The following is a 13,933-nucleotide window of genomic DNA, read 5'->3' as shown; positions in this document are numbered from 1 at the left end:
GAACCACTGGGAAGCCTCTTTTTAACCAGAACCTGTCCCCCAAGCGCCTCACGACCAGCCCCAGCGCTAACTCCGTGTAGAAGTTGGTGACCATACATAAGCAGAATGCAAGGAGAGGCGAATAAACGTGTAAACCGAGGAGTAACATGTATCGCGTGTATATAAGAGGAGGAAAAATCACAAACATAACAACATAATCATGATGGGTAGTAGAGATTGTCATCCCAGTCCTCTGAAACGTGCATGAGCAGTGTTGAAATAGATAGGACAGATGTCGTTACCTTCTGTGATTCCTCGCCATGCAAAGTAGAGAGTGACTACGCATGCGGTCTCCAGTATTGTGGCGATGAACGAGCCGTCAACTTTCATTGATGAGCCCTGCAGGTACCGACAGATCAGCAGTGTTGGACGTATTATCCTTCATGCAGTACGCACTCGACATATAATTTTGCTCAGTAAGAAGTAGTCGAGCTGGCTAAGCACGAAGAGGATGCCTGCGATGACATAGTACCACACAGGTCGGATTTCGTTCAGAATCCCGAGGACAATGTACATCATAAGTCCGAAATAGATTAAAGCAGCGCTATAAAGATGATCCGGAGGAGTGAGCATCAAGAAGCCGCAATGAGGTCACGCGACTTACACTCCTGGCCAGATACTAGTGAGGACAAAAAGTGGTATACTGTTGATAGATTGGGGTGGATTTGATGTTCCAAGCACATGTGTAAAGGTAAATCCAACGTCCAAGGATATATATGTTGTTGCGACGAAGAATGCGACGGAAAGTACGGAGAAGGGCTGGGGTGGGGGTGAGCTGGCTGTACGTCGGAAAATGAAATCAAGACGCACTACTATTGAGCTCAGGGTGCCATCTTCCACGATCTGCGTTGCCACAATGGCATTGGCGAGCAATGCCCAGAATAATGTAGCGACGAGACCAGCCTGGATGGCAGTAAGCGCAACCAAGGCAGTCGAGCCCTGGGTAAGCAAGGAACCGGATGTAATCAACTGGAATGGAAGAGTTAAGAGGTACAAGACGAAGAATATCCGGAGTTCTATACGGCCTGTAATATAAAAAGATTAGTTTACAGGAGCGGGAAGGATGTGGGGAAGGATATGACATGTGGTTGAAGACGAAAAAAAAGTGGGTTTGGCAGAAGTAAGAAGACTAACCGACTGCTGCTTTGCGCCTTCCAGTGAAGTAAATCAAAGCGCCGATAACGAAGAAACTGAGACCGCAAGCGATGATATTGGCGATGTTGCCCAGAGAGCCGTCGGTATTCACTTTTGGTATCCCACACTCTGGATTGACACCGACCGGGGCGGAGGCGGCGGATTGAGATAGACCAGTCAAGACGGTTGGATCATTTGTTTGTAACTAATGGGGGAATGAGGTGAGCGAATGGGTAAGGAATATGGGGTTATGCAGACCTGGCGATAAAAGAGATTGCACCAGGTGTATGACGGGACCTGGGAGCAAAGTGTTTGGAAATCGCCAAATCGAGTCATCACAGTCGAAGTGAAAAACAGCGATGATTATATAGACGAGTAGCAGAAGAAGTTAGGGATATATACACGGGTTCTGGGTAAAACTGAATCGTGCAGGACGTGCAGAGTTCTATAGAGTCGTCAAGCAAGGAATTGAACGCTCGTAAACAGGTCAATACAACAAGTGATTACTCACATTATTTGATAGATGAGAGAACAAACGAATTCGAAGGATATGTTTTAAGCAAAGGATATAACACCAGTTTATCGATATCTTTGGAGTCGGACGAGCTTGCGAAATAACGAACGTTTGAACAATTGGAAAACAAGTTGATGCCAACGGCCACGTTGTTGTGGTGTCGGTGTGCTATTGTATTGATTAGGTAATAATGCATAGTTGCGCTGGCTGTCTGCTGTCCTCGTTGTCAAGTCTCAAAACACACCGAGTACTGCTCGCGATCGACATCGAACAGTGAAATCTTATCCAAAATTGAAGCCATTTGCTCATCTTTGATGCAATGCCGTGCCCGGCCTATCTCGGGAGTTGCTTCTTGAGCCGCATTGCGGCATGATCAGTACTGATGATAATTCATACATATCCATGTCAACAAGCTGAGTCATTCGTTTAAATACAGGAGCCTGAGTTTTATATCATTATATTCCCAATGTCTACAGTTCAGTACCGCTCCCTTGGCAAGTCTGGTCTCAAAGTCTCTGTCCCAATTGTGAGTTTGATGCTAGCGCATAGCATGCACATTCTATTAATATTAATATTCATTCTTCATAGCTTGGTGCGATGAGCTTCGGTTCCCCGAAATGGGCTGTATGTCATTGATTGCTATCCCCGACTCGTTAACCACATCCTCAATATCTTGCAGCCCTGGGTCCTTGACGAGGAGCCTTCCATTGAAATAATGAAGGCTGCTTGGGATCTTGGTGTCAACACCATTGACACCGCTAACATTTACTCAAACGGTGAGTCGGAGCGCCTCGTCGCCAAGTTCATTAAAAAGGTGTGCCTTACCGATATCCTAAATTTACATTCATTAATGTACGAACTCCACAGTACAACATCCCTCGCCCCCAGATCATTATCGCCACCAAATGCTACGGCCTTGTCGCAAATGATCCTTCCGTCCCGACGTTCTTCATGCCCGATCTCAATAACCTGCCCGAGTACGTCAACCAATCTGGCCTGTCTCGCGCTGCAATCTTCAACGCTGTCGACGCGTCCCTCGCTCGTTTCGACACCTCATACATCGATCTCTTGCAGATCCACCGCTTCGACCCTTCAGTCACCCCTCAGGAAACCATGAAAGCACTTCACGATCTCGTACAGAGCGGTAAAGTCCGTTATATCGGTGCCAGTTCCATGCGTTGCTGGCAGTTTGCCATGTTGAATGACGTGGCAGCTCGCAATGGTTGGACGACATTTATCAGCATGCAGGATGAGTACTCGCTACTCTACCGCGAGGAGGTGTGTCCCTAAAAATCACAACGTTTACTCTCCAGTCAAGCATCACATCTAGGAACGCGAGATGCTCGCTTATTGCAAATACAACGGTATCGGTGTCATCCCCTATGCTCCTCTATATTCTGGTCTCCTCGCACGTCCCGTTGGCACAGAGTCGATGCGTCATAATTCTACCAAGGGAACTATTTTGGAGAGAAAGGTGACCAGCGCGGACGCGACTATCATCAACCGCGTGGAAGAGCTTTCCAAGAAGAAAAACATCAAGATGAGCCAGATTGCGCTGGCCTGGGTTGCATCAAAGGTATCGAGCCCTATCGTTGGTATCAGTTCTATACAGAGGTTGCAGGAGAGTATCATCGACGGAATTGAGCTCACCCCGGAGGAAATAAAATACCTGGAGGAACCGTGCGTATTATGCTCGCTTGGTCACTCGACATGAGACTGACGACACCTTTACAGGTATGAACCTAAGGCCATCGGTGGCCACCTTTAGGTATTGGCAGTCAACCCACAGCGCCAAAGAAGATACACCAGCCAAATCTGTAGCACTTTGTATTACAACCATCAATGCAACGCACGAGTGGAGAATGATTATATCAATTTCAAAAGTCTGCATCACTCGAGAAACATCGCCGGCCGGAAATCCGTGCTCTTGGGTCGTTATCCCGCAACAGCTAGCTCGGTGATCATGCACTTAGGCTTGAAGGGAGCTCCTCGTTGGTGTAGTCCTCGAAGGTGAATATATGCGGCACACAACTCGGAAGACCTGGATTATGACTGAAGAATTTCTCGATCTGGCGGCTGGTATAGTAGCCAGCTAGGATGAAAACAAGTTTTAACGCGGTTCTCCATCTCTGCTAACAGGAAGCCCAGAACATTGGTACCAGACCCGCCCTATACGCTAACCAGCTGATAGGCCTCATCGATGAATATGGCACCATCGCCGACTTCCATAATGTTCTCGATGAGCTTTGCACCACTGACGCCATCATGTGCCAGGCTGGCTCCTGTGGTTTCCTTGAATGCGTTTCCTAGAAGTACTTGTATGGATTCGAGAAACTGGGCATATAGCGTTCTGACTGTTGTTTAAATTTGAAATTAGCGCAAGCGAAGAAGAGTTCCTACCTGTCCCTGGATTTCCCATGAGCGCAAGATTCAGACGGCTCCTTGCTCGCAGGTGTTCCTTGACGTTTCATCAAGTCTAGCTTCTTGGTTTGTAGAACTTGCGACTTCACTCGTCCAGTCATCGCCATAATACTATCAATTGTGTCATTTTGCTCGCCCAAGAGCCTCTTCTGCGATTCCCAGTCGTCACGAGCAGCAGACTTCTTTTGGCTACCAGGAGGTCGCGAAGGAGTCGATGAGGGATCTGAGGATTGCTGTGAGCCTTGAGGGTCCCAGGGAGAATCATGCGTTTGCACTGCCGTCTTTCAAGAAACTTGCTGTTTTCTGCGCGCGGACTTTTACCTCTTGGATCTCTCGTTCCTTCTGCTTGAGCATAGCCTCTCTTTGCTTCGCAGTATTGGCATCCGTAATAAATTCAACACATAAAACAGATAAGAAAGAAGGCAATGAGCAAAACCGCGGACGGACGAATAATCATCATACATGGGAGGTCCGCTATATTCCCGATCCACTCTTTTCATCACATCAATTATTACCTTACCAGCCTTGTATATCTATGTTGTCAAGCTCGGACAACCTATAACTAGGTTAGGTGTGCGGATGTGACCTCCGCATGAAGGTCTGGTAGATAGACCAATCATCATCCGGGTCTAGACCTGCAAATTTAACGTACTATCATGGAGTCGACACGATGAGAATGACACATGAGGGTAAGGCGCACCTTGAGAATCTCCAGTTCTCGCTTCACCTCGTTGTAATCTGCGTATGTTTCAAGTTGTGTTATCGGAGCGTCTATTTTGCGCGAGCAGAGTCTGCTTCACGAGCCTGTGGAATGTGTAGATATGAGTGATTGTACTCATCGAGGATATTTCGTTCAGGATGACACCTGCCTTTTCTGGAATCCGCTCCTCTGATCGGGCTGCTGCGCCTCGTGCAATACCGACGGCAGGTTCGAGTCGGGTGCGTTCAGACTCAAATTCGGAGAGACGAGTCGTTAAAGACCTAACGCTATTGACACGTGCACACGTAAGAATAAGAGGGTACACAAAAAGAGTGGGCAAAGGTCGAAACGGAAGGAAAGAAGAGAAACAGACGTACCACTCACTGCTTTGCTGCCAGTGCGCAATGCCTCGAAGGTCCCAGTAATAGGAAGGAAGGGTAAAATGTTTGCATAGCGACGAGGAAGGTGACTGTATGTCAAACAATAGAATAAAATATCTGACACTGTGTGGTAGTTAGTTAGTCGATGAACAAGGGATAGAGGCTGACAAAACTTACATTTCGCAACTCAACGGTCGCGACTCTGCTATTCAAGTGTTCCAGGTCGACCATCATGTCAGCCTCTGCAAGACGGGAGATTATCTCTTTGTCTGAGTAGAAGTGTTAGCGTGTGAGACGAAAGCACAGTAATGATGCGGAAAGAAGGGGGCGGAGGATGGAAGTGCAGCTCACCCTGACGCTCGAAGCTTCAAGGAAAGTCATGCAGAGAGGCTGAGAGCGACGAGCGCAGCGGGTTTCAAAATCACGTGATGCCAGTACATAAGCCCACGTGGCTGTGTCGAAAAGTACTCAGAGATTCGGAGTCCAGACTCTAAAGAAGAGGAGGAACAGCTGGACGATTATCCCAGATATTGACATAGCTGATGCCACTTTCGCCTGAAGTAATACCAAAATAGGTGCGCAAGCAGCTTTCCTTCTTCTGCGGTACGCCATATGTCAGTATCAAATAGCAAGTCCCACGATATGGATCTTCGCATCTTGCTTCATCAAACCACCCATAAAGTGATGAGGAAGGCGTTGCGGAATGCATTGACGCAGCGCGTCATATGACCAAGATGTGCGCTCAACTCCTCAGTGAGTACCCATGAACACACTTGCGCACTGTTGCATGTGCTGACGAGTCTGTAGTATGAAGCACGAGATTGGCCATCTTTGCCATGACGAGCAGCGACCGCCAAAGACTGGTGGGAAGCAGAGTTCCGATGCTGTTCCAGCTGCTTCGTCAAATAGTGTTGATCCTGCAAGGTCGATGACTCGTGTGTATACCATGGCTTTGTATTACTATGCTGAGAGCGTTTTGCGCAGAGCCTATCTATGGCTCATCCATGCCTCCTCCAGCGACCGTCGCATGGCCAATGAGTGTTCCGTCAAGCGCATATCTCTGTCAGCCCGAAACGTTAAGCAACGAATTTTCAGTCCTCACGTTGTCATTTTATGGTCTTTCCGCTATCGGGAGGGGGCTTCGTGGTCGCACCCCTGCAAACGTCCCCGCCGCTTCCGGCGTGTTGGGGGGGTGGCTTTGCCCCTCTCAAACTGGGGGGGGGGTCGCTTTCAGGGTGGTCGTTTCGTCCGTCTCAGTGAGGGTCGTGCCTTTGTCATCGCTTATTAATCACTTTTTGTCAGTGAGGGTCGTGCCTTTGTCATCGCTTATTAATCACTTTTTGTCCCAGTCCAAAGCCATGCTCCTTGTCAATGTCATTCCATCCATGGTCTCACGACATCATCGCATCAAGATCCCGGCGACATATGAGCAAAATACTCGAAAATCATGGACGCGTTTTCATCAGACCGCGGGAAATTTTGGCCTCATATCTTTGTCGTGCTCCTCGTCTTGCTCTGTCCATCCATGGTCTTGTGTCATCTTCTCGTCGCATTCCCAGCCGCATACAGTCATAATGCTCAGCAAAATTCAAAAAATATAAATTGGCAATGGCAGGAATCGAACTCAAGATCTCAATATGATGACCCATCTTTACCACTCGACCATAATGGATTTTACTTTCCTAGCTCGCAACGGCATGTATCGTGATGCGATCTCTAATAAATCTCTTATGGCTTGCAAATGGTAGGAATGAGTCGCATGCTTACAAGGGTAAAGGCCCCTCAAAGTGGGAAAACATGTCATTATATAGGATTCTTGTAAATAGGTTCGGTTAAATATATGGTTATGTTAACCCCTAGGCCCCGAAAAACGAAAATGGAAGGCCTACAAAATCCATTTTGGTAATCTATCATTACAAAATACAGCATATATAGCATATATCAAGTGTAGATCTAACTGGTACATTATAGCATCATAATGACATAACATACATCACACAAACTCATGGCTATACACACCAAAAATTCTTAATACATATATAGTATATCTAATGTTGACCTGTGATAGCGTTGAAAAATGGAGAAAATATCATATAGAAAGTATCATATCATATAGGAATAATATACGGTATAATGTATTCTAACGTCCGCGGTCGCCACAGGTCTATTGGCGGAACAACGGGAGCAAAAGAACGAATCAAACATACATACATGAACAGATAAATATAGTAAATTTCCGCACTTGGAACTGGTCCATCTGCGGACGTTAACAAGTTAATAGTCTATAATATATCATATATCATATATAAATGATAAAGATAAAGATAAAGATAGTAAAGATATATACCTTCTATTGACGCCAAAACAACATCACGTGATAACATCACGTGATGCTCGCGGACCTCCAGTGAACATGAGGCAGAGGCACAGGGCGAAGGGCGGAAGGCTAGGGTAAACCAAAAATCTGGGAGCCGGATAATAAAAATTTTCACTGTTAGTTACTTACCATCGTGTTGCCGTTGCGTTGCCCCACAAGATCAACAAATTTTCGAGCTAAATGGCACCAAAGAAAGCTAAAGGAGGAGGAAAGAAGGGAGGATCTGGAGGAGTAAGCGTTTGGCATTGATCAGCGCGAGGAAAGACTAACCAATGGCACACTAATGTTAGGATGAAGGTGGATCGCACCTGCTACTGAATCAGCGTCCGATAGAGGCAGCACCTCCGAAGATAGACCTAGGCAAGGAGACGCAAAAGTTAGACTCACGGGTAGCAAAATGCAGAGCTGGCGTTGCATGGGTCAATCTGCTGCAGATCGGAGACACCCTAAAGTTCGGCGTGTACAACGATCGCCCTGAAAACGACGCGGAAACGAGCAAACTGGTGGCGGCGTTCAAGACCCGCATCGTGCCTATGAAAGAAACATCAGCAATCCCAATCATTGTCGATCTTAAGCGGGTTGGGAACAAGGACTCACTGTTGCAAACAGTTTGATGAGCCGGAGAAGGTATGCGAGCTGACAGTGAAGGATACGAACCCTATTGTAGTCGCGTCTGGTCAGCATCGTCTCTCGGCGTTGAGACGATACGCACAATCTGTACAAGATGAGTATGATTCGCTGGAGAAAAGGAGGATGAAGATAATCGGCATGCCAAAGCCCTCTGCGGATCATGTGCAGCAGCACAATCAGTACCGAGCAATTCAGGAAGAATTACGATGGACTCTCGACAACATTGGTCAGTGGGGAGTGATCGTCTACGATCAAGGTAAGCACTTATCTGTTGTTATCACGGGTGTCCATCTATGTGCATGTGTACACACGTGTCACATGTCAGCGTATCGTATAGTGCGTATGCGAAGCACTTACGATGAAGGATGTCCGCGCAGGCCACTGTTCCAAGCGCGGACAACGAGACACTAAACGTCTCCTTCAACACACGATAACTCGTGTGCTGAAAACCAGCTTACGCGTCAAAGTGACACAAGCGTGTAGTGTAAATGACAAACCTTGACGTGGTCCGCGCATGGAACAGTGGCCTACGCGGACCACGCGCCAACGAACCCTTTCATACGCGGTTGGAACTGTTCCAACTGCGGCGAGATCAGCACGCTGTGGATAAAGACTGACGAACTTACTTACAGAGAAGTTGCTTGCGGACGGGGACGAGTTAGCAATCCATTTAAGTCGCAACAATACGTTACATGAATATGGGGAGACGCACGAGGAGACGCTCGTCCGAGCGTTGAAAAGAGCGAAGGTCGTGTACGATACCTCGCCTGAAGACACACGAGATGGTCTGGCGACAAATATGCTAGCCGATATTCGCACTTCAGCAGATAAAAACTCACGTTTGCAGAAAGTCCTGCACCATGACAGGCTATGCCTGTTTCTCGCGACGCGACTTCTCGCCTTAGGACCACACGTGAGACATCGACCGGAATTCTCGGTGACATGGCTGTCGAAAGCAATCGATGTGTGCATGGGAGTAAGTCTATTGTTGAAGATTGAGAACGTTGAGATAACTTACGTTCTGATACAGGTCTATATATCTTGGTTGGAAATACGCATCAGCACGTTGAGGAAGTTAGGATCGATAGACGAGTTTGCGAGTTATGATACTGTGGTGCAGCTCCAGGAGCGAGCCGAGGAAGGGGACGAGGAGGCGAAGAAACAACTGAAGACGTTACGGGAAACGATGAAGAAGTCGAGCAGTTCGTTCGACATGTCCATGTGGACACAAGTCCTAGCAGCCATGGACAAGCACGCGAAGGATGCGTTCGGTGAGCTGACGGACATTATTGGGGACATGTCCCCCAAGTACATCATGCACCTTAGTTCCTATCGCTCGAAAGTCATCAAAACGTTGCGGGACAGGTGGAATCTTACCTCGCACGCGAATTTCCAGGACAATCCAATTTTAACTCACCTTGACCGCATCGTTGCACGCGTCGCGCTTCACCTCACGCCTCAGGAAGGCAAGAAAAACGCCCCGGAACCTCTGCTCGGTGGCTTCATGATGTCGTACGCTTGGGCGTCGTTCACGAAGATTGAGAAAGGAATTGCAGAGGTAAGTCATCATTTGTCTGAGGAAGTGCAATGCGACCGGCTCACGTATGAATGCATCGACAGGTCTGTCGATGGTTCGAGACCCTGCTCGACTATTACCGGATGCTGCACCCGAAAACCCACACGATGGACGATTGGTCCAGCGTGATGATGGCTAACATCGGGAAAGACCCGCGTTTCGTCGACCACGGGCACAATAACCCAAGGGAGGTCTGTACCTACGTCGTAAGGAGATCAAAACAGGACGCTGACTTCGCTGATACAGGTCACGAAGATCATCTGGACTCACCGACGTACGTTAATGATGCGTTTGACTAACTGCATGGTTTATGACAAGCATTCGCTTGTGAAACGACCTACCGAAAAGAAAGCCCTCGACGCGGAATACCTGAAGCTACCAGAGGCCGAGATACTCGCAAGTGAGGCGCTCTCGAAGTTTCTCACTTCGAAGAGGTCGAAGAATGGCCCGAAGAGCCGGAACTTAGCGATGGAATCGCAAGCGATTGCAGGAATGATGGCCCTGCACACCACGAGCTGGGATTGGCTTAGTCCGTCCCTCAAGAACGGGACCCGAGACATCGAGCCGGTCATGAAGGCCATCGCAGTTGAAAGGATGTACCTCACCAAGTACCGTCCCAAGCTCCTCAACGACAAGTACGTCGGGGCACTTCGTAGGCTCATCGAGCAGGCACTAGCGCCTCGCCTCGAAAAGGTACAAATCCTAGGTGGGGCAGGTCAGCTCAAAACCGTTCAGGAATGGGTCTGGTGGGACGGACTCAAACTCGGCGAGTCCCAAATGGACCCCAAGGATGTCCTGAAGACGATCGAAGACACCACCATCGTTGAACAGCAAAAGACGCGTGACCGTCTTCTGCTCGAGGAGAGGGACCGGGAGGCTCTCAATAAACTCGTCACATACGTCATGGGCATGCCATGTGTCCGATCGACATCCAGTGCAACCTCCCTGCTATCCGCAGACGTTGCACATCCGTTCATCGACATGATTAAAGTAAGTCCCCACCCGCCGTGGCCACTGGTCTATGCGCGGCGTATGTGTACCTATGCACCCTTTTGTACCATGCAACCTCTGCATAGAGGTTGCATGGTATAGAAGGGTGCATAGGTACATACGTCCGCGGATGCCACTGTGGCATCTGCGTCGAATACGTGAGCTGATAGTATCTTCAACAGGGGATAGAACTCAATGGTGCTAGACTTCGTGATCGTCTGTTAAACGACGATCCCACGAAACTGTTTGTCATCGACGGCCATTCTGTCGAACTTGGTATCTCTGTACCGGAGGCATACGAAGATCTGTTCACGCAGGTAAGTGATGTCGTACTGTACATATATCGCAAGACATGCGTTCTATGTATAATGTGCATATTTCTACCTACTCACTTACATTATGGTCTTACAGGGCAATAATAGGACATCGGCCGAACACGGTGCCGACGAAAACTTGGAGGAGGAGCCTGCTCCGAAAAAGAAGAAGAAGAAAGGGAAGAGCCGGGCAGTTCACATCGACACTCCACCCGTCCCGGAGCAAGACACAGAACCGGATGATGCGCCCGCACGCTCTGCGTCTGCTCCTCCTCACAATGTCGACGATAACGATGCTCGTGGGCACAGTCTCATGACTGGATCGCAGCAGTCTGATCTTCCTGCAACGTCCAAACCATCGAAGACTTCGTCCGGTAAGCCAAAGCCTCGTCCCGTCCCTCGCAAACAACGACAAGCATCCCCTCCTCCCTTGGATGACGACATCGAAATTCTCGACGACTCTCTCAACTCTGGAGGTCACGATGTTCGCACTAACGATGACGGTACGTACATGCATTGACATGTCTTCACCCTGTCTGCACTAATCATGCGTCGTGTTATTCAATCACAGATGTTGTCACTCCACGTCCTCCCGTTCGCCCTCTCACCGAAGACAGTGTCTCTTCGGATGGACCGTCCGGTACCGTTGAGACCAACCAAGGCCCCGCCCAGGCCACTGTTCCATCCGCGGCTGTTTCAACAGGTATGTCGCACGTTATATATATTAGCATGTTATGTACATAGTCCGATTATAATATAGGTACTCCAGGTTTTTCCGCCCAAGGAACTGTTGCATCTGCGGGCGACACGTTAGGTATGTGTCCATTATTTGCTTGTATCAATACACTATCTAATATCGTATCTATCATGTAGTACGTCCTCTGTCTTCCGCCGTCGCCACGGTTGCATCTGTGGCTCATGACAACGATGCTGGTGAGTTGAAGGTCAATTTATCTCATACTCATTCATCTCTCTAACTTGCTTTATAGGTGGTATCTTCACTGGGACCATCCCGCCCCTTACTCCATCCCCTGACGGACTCCCTCATGGATTCGGGACTGGCGACACCAGTTGGTTTGATCCCAACGATGAGGATGAAGACCAAGATATGCAGGATCGTCGCAGCTCCAGCGAGGAGGACGTGGAGGACGAAGATACCCGCAGCACAAGTCGTGCATCTGACGTTGACGACCCTCACGACAAAAGTAAGTCCGCCGTTGCCTCTGTTCCATGCGCGGCGACTTAATGTTTCTTACCTTCATATTGCAGCATACGTGCCAACCCAGCCGTTGACGCAAAACTGTTTGCCCCCTCGCAACAAAGGTGCGTATCACTTATCACATGTGTTTTTTTAAATATCTTAACCTAACCCCCTTAGAACCTCGCGTCGTCGCAACTGGTCATACCAAACGTGCGCGTGCTGAAACAGGTCCGTTCGCGTCTTGATTTTATTTTTGATGTTATAAGATTATTATTAAAATTCATTTCTTTTCAATCACTTAGGCGCTTCATCGTCATCTTCGACCCATGGCCGTGGCAGACAGACGAAGAAGAAACCCAAGGTCAACGTCCAAAGCTCCGATGAAGAGGACGACGAAACAATTGTCCCGGGCGTTTGAACATTTCGTTTTAACATTTCGTTTTTACATGCTGTTTTTTCAATATCGCACATTGTACTCCATGTTTCTTCTTTACCTGCTTGTCTTGTCGCTGTTGTCTTGATCTTTTTGCGTTGTTTCTTGTACGTTCGGGTGTCTCGCTGTTTGCTTGTCGATGTCATGTTTTCAGATACATAATATGTCAAATACGTCGAATACTGTCTTCTTTTTGTATGTTTTCCGTTTTCGATATGCTGCCTTTTTACGCTCTTGTCATTGCTATGTTCGATGTGTCTCTTTCACCTTACGTTTTCAAGTCGTTAAATACATTCGATCAATCGATGTACTTTCTGTGATATCACGGTGTGTTCGCGTGAATCTCTCTGTCGTTTGCATTCAATCACGCCCTAATAAATGAGTTCAATATTTTCTATGCTATTGCAAGCCGTGAATGCATGAATCCGTTGGTCTATCTCCATCTCCTGAATGAGTCTGTTGAATGTTGATCTCCTGCAGTTTTCAATGACGCTTTTGGCATTTGCTGTTCGGCTGTCTGCTGTTGCATATTTCTAGCTCTTTTCATGCACTTGCTGTGTGATCATTCAACGAACGTTGTGTCCTGCTGATTTCGTTTCATTTGTGTCGTCTTTCCTTCTTGTAAGCTCTTCCCTTCCTGTGCTATGATATACTGATGCAATCCTTGTTTGTCATTTGCCCCGCAAACTACCTGTCATACATCCTAATTCGCTTTACGACCGTTCAATGACGCTCATGTCATTTATTCTCTCTCTTGCTATCTTCTTAATGTCCCATGTCCATCCTCTGCTCAGTCATTCATGTGAGTCGCTGTCTCCTTCCCTGGCCTTTCACTTTTGCAGGTACTTTCTCTTGCATATGCCATCATATGCGTCTCTTTCGCTCCCCGATCGTATGATATCCATAATGCGACTCCCTGTGAATATCTTTGTCTCGTAATATCCCTGCTCAATCCTTTCTCGTCTCGCTAACCATTTTAAAATTGAGTTCAGAGCTAAAACGTCGCCTCGCGCTAAACTCGGACCTTGCTCTATGGATCGTCGATCCATTTAGCAAAGTGTTCCGCCGGTTTCGTCCAATAACTTTGTTTGTCGACCCTGTCTCGCTTCCCTCTGCCCTCTGTCATCTCCCAAGTCCTGTCCTGCCCATGACATGTTCCTTTGGGGTCGTGGAACGCTCTCTTTTGCCCATTGTTCTGACACAAAGTTTGGATAGCAAGCACCT

General features: G+C 47.9%; 5 protein-coding genes across 5 annotated transcripts; 3 read left to right on the top strand and 2 right to left on the bottom strand.

Annotated features, from left to right (window-relative positions):
• Positions 1-138: 138 nt before the first annotated feature.
• Positions 139-1,878, bottom strand: F5891DRAFT_123464 (chitin synthase III catalytic subunit). The gene is made up of 8 exons (XM_041369618.1): positions 1,685-1,878; positions 1,432-1,618; positions 1,174-1,378; positions 850-1,064; positions 644-798; positions 436-583; positions 282-378; positions 139-232 (listed from the first exon to the last, which is right to left on the bottom strand). Exons 2-8 carry the CDS (start codon positions 1,507-1,509, stop codon positions 198-200), a joined length of 933 nt encoding a protein of 310 aa, XP_041217738.1. The 5' UTR covers positions 1,510-1,618; positions 1,685-1,878; the 3' UTR covers positions 139-197.
• A 15-nt stretch (positions 1,879-1,893) lies between these two features.
• Positions 1,894-3,634, top strand: F5891DRAFT_123365 (NADP-dependent oxidoreductase domain-containing protein). Its single transcript, XM_041369610.1, has 6 exons — positions 1,894-2,213; positions 2,276-2,311; positions 2,367-2,501; positions 2,555-2,965; positions 3,018-3,367; positions 3,422-3,634. The coding sequence occupies exons 1-6, from the start codon at positions 2,154-2,156 to the stop codon at positions 3,453-3,455; spliced, it is 1,026 nt and encodes a 341-aa protein (XP_041217737.1). The 5' UTR covers positions 1,894-2,153; the 3' UTR covers positions 3,456-3,634.
• Positions 3,635-3,856: 222 nt separating this feature from the next.
• On the bottom strand, positions 3,857-4,462 carry F5891DRAFT_1198164 (uncharacterized protein; the record flags this gene model as incomplete). The annotated part of the gene is made up of 3 exons (XM_041368592.1): positions 3,857-4,037; positions 4,088-4,331; positions 4,384-4,462. The coding sequence occupies 3 exons, from the start codon at positions 4,460-4,462 to the stop codon at positions 3,857-3,859; spliced, it is 504 nt and encodes a 167-aa protein (XP_041217736.1).
• Positions 4,463-5,671: 1,209 nt separating this feature from the next.
• Positions 5,672-6,476, top strand: F5891DRAFT_1282663 (uncharacterized protein; the record flags this gene model as incomplete). The annotated part of the gene is made up of 3 exons (XM_041370548.1): positions 5,672-5,763; positions 5,818-5,941; positions 5,996-6,476. The coding sequence occupies exon 3, from the start codon at positions 5,997-5,999 to the stop codon at positions 6,474-6,476; it is 480 nt and encodes a 159-aa protein (XP_041217735.1). The 5' UTR covers positions 5,672-5,763; positions 5,818-5,941; position 5,996.
• A 1,269-nt stretch (positions 6,477-7,745) lies between these two features.
• On the top strand, positions 7,746-12,694 carry F5891DRAFT_987070 (uncharacterized protein; the record flags this gene model as incomplete). The annotated part of the gene is made up of 17 exons (XM_041377856.1): positions 7,746-7,796; positions 7,856-8,143; positions 8,175-8,451; positions 8,828-9,171; positions 9,226-9,753; positions 9,816-9,962; positions 10,090-10,761; positions 10,848-10,919; positions 10,944-11,078; positions 11,173-11,578; positions 11,647-11,778; positions 11,836-11,889; positions 11,949-12,008; positions 12,065-12,280; positions 12,345-12,398; positions 12,454-12,504; positions 12,579-12,694. 17 exons carry the CDS (start codon positions 7,746-7,748, stop codon positions 12,692-12,694), a joined length of 3,603 nt encoding a protein of 1,200 aa, XP_041217734.1.
• Positions 12,695-13,933: the final 1,239 nt, after the last annotated feature.

The sequence above is a fragment of the Suillus fuscotomentosus genome (genome assembly GCF_016647785.1).
Source record: "Suillus fuscotomentosus strain FC203 chromosome Unknown F5891scaffold_143, whole genome shotgun sequence".
NCBI classification, from domain to species: Eukaryota; Fungi; Basidiomycota; class Agaricomycetes; order Boletales; family Suillaceae; genus Suillus; species Suillus fuscotomentosus.
This window is presented reverse-complemented; position numbering and strand designations above follow the sequence as displayed.

Coding starts and splice junctions, on each gene's coding strand:
- F5891DRAFT_123464 (XM_041369618.1), bottom strand. CDS start 1,509: ATGACTCGATTTGGCGATTTCCAAACACTTTGCTCCCAGGTCCCGTCA. Junction 1,379..1,431: donor GCAATCTCTTTTATCGCCAG/GTCTGCATAACC, acceptor TTCCCCCATTAG/TTACAAACAAATGATCCAAC. Junction 584..643: donor ACTAGTATCTGGCCAGGAGT/GTAAGTCGCGTG, acceptor TCATCTTTATAG/CGCTGCTTTAATCTATTTCG.
- F5891DRAFT_123365 (XM_041369610.1), top strand. CDS start 2,154: ATGTCTACAGTTCAGTACCGCTCCCTTGGCAAGTCTGGTCTCAAAGTC. Junction 2,502..2,554: donor TCGCCAAGTTCATTAAAAAG/GTGTGCCTTACC, acceptor CGAACTCCACAG/TACAACATCCCTCGCCCCCA. Junction 2,966..3,017: donor CGCTACTCTACCGCGAGGAG/GTGTGTCCCTAA, acceptor CATCACATCTAG/GAACGCGAGATGCTCGCTTA.